The sequence below is a fragment of the Lolium perenne genome, chromosome 2 (assembly GCF_019359855.2).
Source record: "Lolium perenne isolate Kyuss_39 chromosome 2, Kyuss_2.0, whole genome shotgun sequence".
NCBI classification, from domain to species: Eukaryota; Viridiplantae; Streptophyta; class Magnoliopsida; order Poales; family Poaceae; genus Lolium; species Lolium perenne.
The window spans coordinates 156,972,901-156,982,680 of NC_067245.2; the positions used below are offsets into that span (position 1 = coordinate 156,972,901).

Below are 9,780 nucleotides of genomic sequence, written 5' to 3' on the forward strand. Positions count from 1 at the left end.
AGAGGCCGCAATCCTCCACAAGTTGTGAAGACGACCATGAATGGAGCATAGATGTCTACCGGTATATAACCTGCATGAGAGAAGAAACAAAATGTCATTGAAAACCTTGTCATTTCTACACCATTGATCCAATTGACATAGCCATAACGACTAGATAACGACACTTACTCCCACTCTAATTAGTAGCTTAAACTTCTTATCCACACCATTGGGTCAATTTTCAAATATATTCGCACCAATACATGGTGAATATAAGGGAGAACCTATCTAGATGGCTTTTTTTTAATTGGGGGGCATAGCCCAGCCTCTGCATCAAAAAGATGCACACGACCTTCTTAATCATAGACTCAAAGTATCATGGTATCAAGTAAGTTATATCTCATTGGCCGCACAAAGTTGACCTATCTAGATGACTAACCATATAGATCTAGTAAATTTGAACCGGAAGAAAAAAGGTGTTTAATAGTCTCATCATATTGACAAAATACACACCTTTTTTGCTTCCATCCCAATTGTGCTTCACAAGGTTGTCTTTGGTGAGGATTACACCTCGATGAAGATACCATACAGAAACCTTAGATTTTAGGAGAATCTTCATCTTCCAAATCTTTTTGTTTATCAACAGAAAAGTCTGGCCGGATTAAAGTTTTTTTTTAAAAAAAATCTACATAGAATTTACCACTCATCGGTAGAATCTTCATCTTCCATATCTTTTTGTTTATCAACAAGAAGATTCATATAAACTCGTCTATTCTCCGCGTCAAATGGACCAAAGCCTTATGTTGTAGTAAAGCACTCCATGATGCATAGGACCAACGAGATCTCATCTGAACATTATATTTCGTCGTGAAATTCCAACATCATAGCGACCGTATCACTTTTATGACGCACAATATTATATAGAGCTGAATATTATTCACAAAGTGTGGCATTATCTAGCCATTTATCTTCCGAGAACCTTATCTCCGAGCCATCTCTAATTAAGGACGAACCATATGGGAAGAATAATTCTTCGTCGCCATAAGACCATCCTAGAAGTACGACTCGACCGAATTCCAAGAATCTTGAGACAAAGAAGGTGAGCCTATGTACATTCTCTTTAGAAGAGTTCACCACATCCCTTCTTTGGTAAGAAGCTTGAAAAATCATTTACGTCGAAAAGCTCTACTCTTAACCTCAAACTCATGAATCCCGAGTCCTACTTGACTTTTAGGGCGGCAAACCACACTTTACTAGCACCACAAATGCTTATCGGGGGTTCTCCACTGTGCAATCACACATATTATTCAGCTACATTGACAACTCAAAGAATATAAATTAGCGTACACAGCTCAAACGACTGTCAGACAAATACTAATATGTGTCTGCCTATAACTCTCCAACTAAACAATCAAAAAACCACATTGTAATCAACGCGAACAGTGCTTTGCTGAGCTCTATTCAAATCTGTTCAACCCAGCATGGTTCCAACGACGGCAAGCAGCACGGATACGCCAGCACTGGACCTCCAGGCAGAGCTGGGCACCACCTGCGGCCTCGTCTGCCCCTGGGTCTGACTGCTCGGCGCCGGCGTCACGGTGGGCTCTGCTGTCGGCGCCGGTAACTCCGGTGCCATTGGCGCTGTAGGTTTCACAAGATCCATAACACTTCAGTGAGAATTCGTGGCGGCAGAAACAAACATACATATAAGGTGAATCAGTTAAGCGAGGAGATTCTTACGTAGCGGGGGCATCGCTGGAGAGACTGCGACAGGACCTGGAGCTGGGAGTTGAGCCGACGTATCTGCAGCAAAGACCAAATTTCACATTAGGTCGGTTACAATGTTTGACTCTTTTAAAGCACCACAAAATTCCCGGCCCTTTGATGTTCTTGGACTATCAGAGATAGCACTACAAATTTCACATTAGGACGGTTACAGTGTTCTTCTGGTACCTTTGCACTGAAGCGGGACGGACATGGAGTTGCAGGCCTTGGGCAGCGTGAGGGCGAGTGTCCGGTTGATCGGCAGGCCGAACGGCACGTTGCCGGTAAGAATGAGGCACGCGCAGCTCGTGCTGGCGCTGACAACCGCCGCCAGGGACTTGCAGCAGTCCGCCGTCGGCGACGATCCTCCACCGTTGGTGCTGCCGGTGATGTAGCCGAGGCACGGCGTGAAGCTGGTCACCAGCGACGCCGCGCACGACGTCACAACCGCCTGCCCGGACACCGGCGCCGGAACCGACGCAGCTAGGGCCAGCAGCATGGTCGCGGCTACGGCGAACATCCTGAGGTTCATGGTGATCTCTATAGCTACCTGTCTGGCACGGCACGTCTCGCAACTTCGCACAAGCACGCACGATTTTTTGGAGGGGAAGTGAGGGGGCAGATGGATTAGTGAGTCTGGATTCTGGAATGCATCGCTGGTTGCGTGCGTTTATATAGTGTTGGCATTGGCGTCATGTTGGTAGATCAGATGTTGGTTTGTGGCAGCATAACCACCATAACCAATCTTTCTTATACAATCTTCTTTTCAGTGTTGACGTGTTGGGAGTTCAGATTGCAGGGTAGTCAACCGATGATCAGAGGTTGGTTTGTGGCAGTGTAGCTACCGTAACAAATATTTCTTATAGAATCTTCTTTCCAGAGTGTTGACGTGTATTTCTTCCTTGTTTGGAAGAAAACAATACTAGGAAAATGTAGCACTGCATTTAAGGGCTTACTTTGTTTGACCTTACTTAGCAAAAAACAAACTGGTAAAAAATAGGGCTTCATAAAGACTTGTTATTGTTTTGGAAGTTTGTCTATGTAAATTAATTGCCTTGTTAAACATTTTCCAAATAAAGGGGAATCAAATTATTGGAAATAATCTAAGAAAATTCTTATCTCCGTTGTCAATTACTTTCCATGACCTCTAAATAGTCTACTAAAAATATATGTACGCTCAAGATTACTACATAGATCTCAGTTAACAAAAAACCCTATCCGTGGCTCCATGTTGTAAAATTTAAAAACCTTTTCCGAATTAAAATTCAAGATAGTTTTGGACCTTGGTTGGGAACTTGAGATCTAGCCAACACATGAAAGTCCCCAAAACTTATGGCACCACTATTTTGACTGGTAGAACTAACCTACCATGTACCAAGTTCATGCCTAGAGAAAAAAATCCTATCTACCTCAAACACTTATGTTCAAGGAAACAAGCTTTTGGATCAGTTGTGGTGTGCCTTGGCTCCTACTTTCCTAGCCTTCTATGCTGACATTCCCAATCAGCTAGCGCCCACATGCCAACCATCCATCTCCTAAAACCACACTTATAAGTAGATCCCAACCCATGCCAACTAGTTGCAAAATATTCGTTGTCCGATCAAATGTTGTGGCTAGTGTGCTATGAATATTGCTCAAGCACACAAGGGATCGAGCCATCTCACTAGGTGTCGCCTCGACATACCCAATCACAATCTGAAGCTTGTGGATGTCATCATTGTGATACCGCGTTGTGACTAAACATCGGCCACCCCGCCACCAAATAATCAGTGAGTTAAGACAGTTGCATGGAAATGTATTGGCCAAGTAACAACCTCGTTGTCGCCTTATGTCGCGAGATAGAGCTCCTTGGTCGCTTCCACCATCAATTGTGGCCACCCCTAACTAAATCCCCCAAGCTTGTTCAAGCATGCGAACAACATGGTAACCCCCAATCGAAGCCTACCCCATCATGTTGTCCCAGAGGCCATCTTCCCTATCTTCGGTTCGGATCGATGTTGGCGCTTCCTTGAATTGTGCTTTAATGTTGCACCTATGTTCCAAGATATCTTTTAACAATGGCACCTACTTTGTACACCAAATCTAACAAACATATTGATTTGGTGCTCGCCGCTTCGATGAAGGAGAGTCAGAGCCGCCCCCGCTCTTGTTCGGTGCAACCGGTTTTATCATACTTCCTCCGTTCCAAATTAAGTGATGAGTGCACTAAGGTTTCCTTGTTCAAAATGGATTTCCATAAAAAAAATATTTTAGCATTAACACCATTTTGTATTGCATGATGTATGATCCAAAGAAGCCGGAAACCATAATCTAGAGGGATTATTAATTTGCACACACACCCCATCACACACACACCACCCTTATATTTAATGAATACCTGATTTCAAAGCTGACATACTCAAATAGCACAGCCTTTCACTTGTGTTTACTTGTCATCTTTCATCATTAGTCCCCAAATAATCTACGTCCATCCATTTCATATGTTTCCTTAAGAGCAAGTACAATAAGTTCTAGTCAGCTGGCTATAAGGATTAAAATAATATATTATTGCTTAGTTGGAGGAGAGAGGGGAGGAGAGAGAAGAAGAGTGGGCTCTTATGCAAGAGCCAGCTCTAGCACGTGCTCCTAGGCACTTTGTGAGAGTGAAAGGTGGGCCACATATTGATTAAATACTACATTTTTATAGCTCACTATTGTATATGTTGGCTCTAAGTTGACTATAGATGACATGGCACTTGGCTTATAGCCAGCAACTGCCTATACTATTGGAATTGCTCTAATTACCACCCCCACATGATAGTTGGGTTGTTGCATTTTGCCTGAACAACAAAAACATGCGCTCCATCTATGCCATGTGGCAATGTCAAACTCACAGACATGGATGGATGGTCAACGAAGAGCGAAGCATTTGGTGACGAACCCTTCCTACCGGACGATCTCAAGACTCAACACGTCACCACTTTGGAAAGAACAATTAAAGAAGGGATAATTGTTAGTTATGGTTGTTACACTGGTACAGCTACCCTCTGATTTTGATCTACCAGCATGGATGACACACATCGTATATAATCACACGCAGTTAACAAACGATGCATTCCAACCTGACCAGTCCACATTCTTCCCTCCGAAAAACACGAGGCAAGGGAACGTGAAGGCAGAGATCAATGGACTCCAAGCTGCTCGCCCTAGCCGCGGCCGCGCTAGTTGTTGTGCTGTCCCTGTTCTCGCCGGCGCCGGTGTCCGGGCAGGCCGTGGCGACGTCGTGCACGGCGTCGCTCATCACCAGCTTCACTCCGTGCCTCGGGTACATCACCAACAGCACCAGCGGCGGGGGTTCGTCGCCGACGGCGGACTGCTGCCGGTCCCTAGCGGGGGTGGTGAACGTGAGCACGAGCTGCGCCTGCCTCATCCTCACCGGCAACGTGCCGCTCGGTCTGCCCATCAACCGGACCCTCGCCGTGACGCTGCCCAAGGCCTGCAACTCCATGTCCGTCCCGCTTCAGTGCAAAGGTTGCCTTCTTCAGTCCAGTCCAACCCCGTTCCAGAACACGGCCGGGAAATTCGTGGTGTTCTGAAACTAATGTGAAATTTGGTCCGCAGATACGTCGGCTCAGCTCCCAGCTCCAGGTCCCGTCGGAGTCTCTCCTGCCATGCCGCCGCTGCGTAAGAACCTCCTCGCTTAATTGATCATCTATACATGCTCGTCCCTGTCGCCACTAATTCTCACTGATGACACGTTATGGATTCTGACAAATTTACAGCGCCAATGACGCCGGAGCTGCCGGCGCCGACGCCGGAGCCCACCGTGACGATGCCGCCGAGCAGCCCGAGCCAAGGGCAGACAAGACCGCAGGTGGCGCCCAGCTCTGCCTGGAGGGCCGGCTCTGGTGTGCCTGTGCTCTTTGCTGTCGTTGGAGCCATGCTGGTTTGAGCTGAGCACGCACTCGCTGTTGCTGCAATACGTGTTGATTATGTATGTATTTTACGCTTGTGTAGTTGCACAGTTGTAAACGTACCGGTGTTCTGTTTGTTTTGAATCGTATCTGTATGTATACATTTTTTTGTTGTTGTGACTGAGTTGAGCTAAATAATAAGATGGTATTCCGAATTCCCGATGAGCACTTCTAGTTTTCTTTTCTTTTTCAAAAATAATAAAGATACTCCCTTCGTTCCCAAAAAAAAAGCTGCTCGTTTTTTTACATGAGTAACAAATCTTCTTTTACAGCTTACGAACCAATTATTGTGTCAAGTGCATAGTAGGGCCAATTTTTTGACTGGCCTGGCTTCCGGAGTAGATGCCCCTATCCAATGCTTGGAAGCCTGCTCGATGCAGGCTCGAAGAAGAGTTGGTGGAGTCTGTTAGATGTATATATTTGTATATTGTAGTTTTCCCAAGTGTTAGGGGGCTTCCTGTATATTTGCACATGTACATGTACTATATATTGTTGCCTTTGGCCCCTGATAAGAAGTTGTCTATTACCCTAACATGGTATCAGAGCAAAAATTGATGCGTCCGTGACAGCTCCTCCTCCCGGCCGCCGCCCGGCTCTCCGGCCGCCGCTCCTTCCCCGGCCACCGCTCGCCCGCCGCCGCCCGGCCGCTCTCTCCCGCCCGTCCGCCTCCCGGTCGCTGCCCGCCCGTCCGCCTTCCGGCCGCCGCCCGCCCGTCGCTCGCCCGCCGCCTCCCGGCCGCCGCTCGCCCGCCCGTCCGCCTCCCGGCCGCTGCCTCCCGTTCGCGTGATCTGATTCGCGTCTTCCGTCCCGTCCAGTAAAAAAAGAGAGAGAGCTATGTCTTCCTTGTCGGGCTATCTTGCGATTCCTCGCTGCCCGGTGATTTTTGATGGCGCGAATTACCCTGATTTCGCTGCCTTTATGCGCGTCCACATGCGCGGTTTCCGTCTTTGGGGTGTGTTTTCTGGCGAGGTCCCCTGTCCGCCGTGCCCCACTGCTCCTACGGCGCCTATTCCACCGACGCACGTTGCCCTTGCCCTCGATGCTACTCAGGAGGTCAAGGATGCTGCCAAGAGTGCTGATGATACTGCTCTGGCTGAGTATGACCGGAAGGTCCAGCAGTATTCTACCGTTGTTGCGACGTACCGGCTGGATCTGTCTGACTAAACTCAGTGGATAGATGAGGATGCTCGTGCTGCTGTTGTTCTCACTTCTAGTGCTCTGCCTCAGTATGCTGCTGAGTTCATGGGTCTTCCGACTGTTGCTGCTCAGTGAGCTTTTCTTCGTCAGAGCTATCAGCCTTCTGGGGATGCTCTTTACCTGTCTGTGGTTCGCTAGGAGCATGCTCTTCATCAGGGTGATTCCACTATTGATGAGTTATATACTCAGAGTGCTGCTATCTGGCGTCAGCTTGATTCTTTTCGTACAGCTGTGTGTGCCACCTGTCCCTGCTGTCTAACTGTGCGCGCGGATCTGGAGTTTCAGCGTGTATTTGAGTTCTTGTCGCGGCTCCGCAAGGAGTTTGAGCCTCGTCGTGCCCAGTTGCTTGCTCGTGGTCGTGTTCCGCTCTCTGAGGTACTGTCTGAGCTTCGTGCTGAGCAGACTCGTCTTCGTGGTGCTGGTCATCTTGAGGTTCCCTCTGTACTTGCTGCTCGTGGTCCTCCTGTGCCGTCTGCTCGTGGTCCTCATGTGTCGTCGGCTTCGTTGCGGTCTCCTGTACCGCCGATACTCTCTACTCCTCCGGTCCAGGGCTAGACTCAGCCTCAACAATGTCGTGGTATGACAGCACCTCCTCATCCTCTCCGCTCCTACCGTGGCAAGCCTGGCCATGATGTCTCTAGCTGCTGGAGGAGGGATCCCAGTTTACGTCAGCAGTACCATGCTCGTAAGCATGCTGGTTCTTCAGGATCTTCTGCAGTTGCACTCTCAGACCAGGACATTATCCGTGGTCTTCGTGGTCTGCTCGCTGCTACAGGCTCTTCCTCGTCGGGTACTGCTGGTTCTGTGCCTACATCTTCTGGCACCGCGTGACCACCATCTTCTACACAGTCAGGTATGTCATCCCCGTGGTATCTGGATTCTGGAGCTTCTTTTCATATGACTTATGCGTCTTCTATTCTTTCTGCTCTTCGCTTTCTTATTTCTCCTGTCTGTGTTATCACGGCTGATGGTACCTCTCTTTCTGTTTCCAGTCGAGGAACCCTCTCTACTCCCTCTTTCTCTGTTCCTGACGTTTCTCATGTTCCTAGTCTTAAGATGAATCTTTTTTCTGCTAGTCAGCTTACTGATTCTGGTTGTCGCGTCATTCTTGACGCTGATTCTTGTGTTGTTCAGGACCGTCGTACACAGGCCCTGGTTGGAGCTGGCTCTCACAGCCTTGAGTCTCCGGGGCTATGGGAGTTAGACTGGCTTCGCGTTCCATCCGCTGACACTTCATCTGCCAGTTCTCCTGCGGTTGCTGCTTCCGTCACTGTCGCTTTTCAGCAGTGGCATCATCGTCTGGGTCACCTTTGTGGCTCCCGTTTATTGTCATTAGTCCGTCGTGGTCTTTTGGAGTCTGTCTCAGGAGATGTGTCTTTAAACTGTCAGGGTTGTAGGTTAGGCAAACAGATTCAGCTTCCCTATCCTACTAGTGTGTCTGTATCTCAGCGACCTTTTGATTTAGTTCATTCAGATGATTGGGGTCTGGCTCCATTTGCTTCAAAAGGGGGCCATCGATACTATATTTTATTCATTGATAATTTTTCACGGTACACCTGGTTGTTTTTTTATACGCTCTCGCAGTAAGGTGCTCTTTATTTATCAGCGATTTGCGGTCATAGTTCGTACTCAGTATTTCACGCCTATTCGTGTGTTTCGTGCTGATTCTACAGGTGAGTATATCTCCCAGCACCTGCGTGGTATCCTTGCTGAGTAGGGCACCCTCGCTCAATTCTCGTGTCCCGGCGCGCATGCTCAAAATGGTGTCGTCGAGCTTAAACATCGTCATATTCTTGAGACTACTCGTGCTATGATGATTGCTTCCTCTCTTCCGCCGCATTTATGGGCTGAGGCTGTAGCTACGTCGACTTACCTCATTAACATTCAGTCTTCTGCTGCCCTTCAAAGTGGCATTCCTCTCGAGCGTCTCTCTGGTAGTTCTCCAGACTACTCAACTCTTTGTTTATTTGCTTGCGTTTGCTATGTTCTCCTACCTCCTCGTGAATGCACCAAACTGACTGCTCAGTCTGTTGGGTGTGTTTTTCTCGGATACAGTGATGAGCATAAGGGCTATCGCTGTTGGGACCTCGTTGGTCGTCGGATGCGCATCTCTCGTGATGTCACGTTTGATGAGACGCGTCCCTTCTATCCTCGCCCCACCTCTGGTACTTACCCGGTGGATGATATATCTTTTCTTCTATTTCCTGATGCACCTCCCGCTGTCCCTTCTCCTCGACCTCTTAGTTATGATGCGCCCCCTTTGACCTCGGCGTCATCCTCTCCTCCGTCTAGTTCCCGTAGTTCTCCTCGTTCTCCGGCTTCGGACCCTTCCTCTGCTGTTCCTTCTTCCTCTTCTTATGATGACTCGTCTTCTGTCGATGAGCTTCCCTCTTCACGGCATGTTCGTCAGCGTCGTGCTCCAGAACATTACTCTCCTAGTCAGTATGGTCTCTCTGTTGCCTCCGAGCCGACTTTTTATTGGGATGCCGAGCATCATCCTCAATGGAAGCTTGCCATGGCTGAGGAGATTGTTGCACTTGAGCGCACTGGCACATGGGATCTCGTTTCTCCCCTCCGGGTATTCTTCCTATCACGTGTAAGTGGGTCTATAAAACTAAGACCCGCACTGATGGATCTCTTGAGCGCTATAAAGCGCGTCTTGTGGCTCGTGGCTTTCAGCAGGAGCACGGCCGTGACTATGATGAGACTTTTGCCCCTGTGGCTCATATGACCACTGTGCGTACTCTTCTTGCAGTCGCTTCTGTTCGACGCTGGTCTGTGTCCCAGCTTGATGTTCAGCACGCTTTTCTTAATGGCGAGTTGAGTGAGGAGATTTACATGCAGCCTCCTCCTGGGTATTCTGTTCCCGATGTGATGGTTTGTCGTC

At 48.4% G+C, this 9,780-nt stretch overlaps 2 protein-coding genes across 2 annotated transcripts; one reads left to right on the forward strand and one right to left on the reverse strand.

Moving 5' to 3' along the window:
• Positions 1-1,202: 1,202 nt before the first annotated feature.
• On the reverse strand, positions 1,203-2,366 carry LOC127321903 (non-specific lipid transfer protein GPI-anchored 21). Its single transcript, XM_051350860.2, has 3 exons — positions 1,933-2,366; positions 1,720-1,782; positions 1,203-1,620 (listed from the first exon to the last, which is right to left on the reverse strand). Exons 1-3 carry the CDS (start codon positions 2,273-2,275, stop codon positions 1,451-1,453), a joined length of 576 nt encoding a protein of 191 aa, XP_051206820.1. The 5' UTR covers positions 2,276-2,366; the 3' UTR covers positions 1,203-1,450.
• A 2,476-nt stretch (positions 2,367-4,842) lies between these two features.
• LOC127321902 (non-specific lipid transfer protein GPI-anchored 21) lies at positions 4,843-5,864 on the forward strand. The gene is made up of 3 exons (XM_051350859.2): positions 4,843-5,253; positions 5,344-5,406; positions 5,505-5,864. The coding sequence occupies exons 1-3, from the start codon at positions 4,908-4,910 to the stop codon at positions 5,672-5,674; spliced, it is 579 nt and encodes a 192-aa protein (XP_051206819.1). The 5' UTR covers positions 4,843-4,907; the 3' UTR covers positions 5,675-5,864.
• The last annotated feature ends 3,916 nt before the right edge of the window (positions 5,865-9,780 follow it).

Bases quoted from the DNA above. Each gene is read 5' to 3' on its own strand.
- LOC127321902 (XM_051350859.2), top strand. From the start codon at position 4,908: ATGGACTCCAAGCTGCTCGCCCTAGCCGCGGCCGCGCTAGTTGTTGTG. The intron at 5,254-5,343 runs GTTGCCTTCTTC...TTTGGTCCGCAG, and splicing joins CGTCCCGCTTCAGTGCAAAG to ATACGTCGGCTCAGCTCCCA. The intron at 5,407-5,504 runs GTAAGAACCTCC...ACAAATTTACAG, and splicing joins TCCTGCCATGCCGCCGCTGC to CGCCAATGACGCCGGAGCTG.
- LOC127321903 (XM_051350860.2), bottom strand. From the start codon at position 2,275: ATGAACCTCAGGATGTTCGCCGTAGCCGCGACCATGCTGCTGGCCCTA. The intron at 1,783-1,932 runs GTACCAGAAGAA...TCTTTGCTGCAG, and splicing joins CGTCCCGCTTCAGTGCAAAG to ATACGTCGGCTCAACTCCCA. The intron at 1,621-1,719 runs GTAAGAATCTCC...TGAAACCTACAG, and splicing joins TCCAGCGATGCCCCCGCTAC to CGCCAATGGCACCGGAGTTA.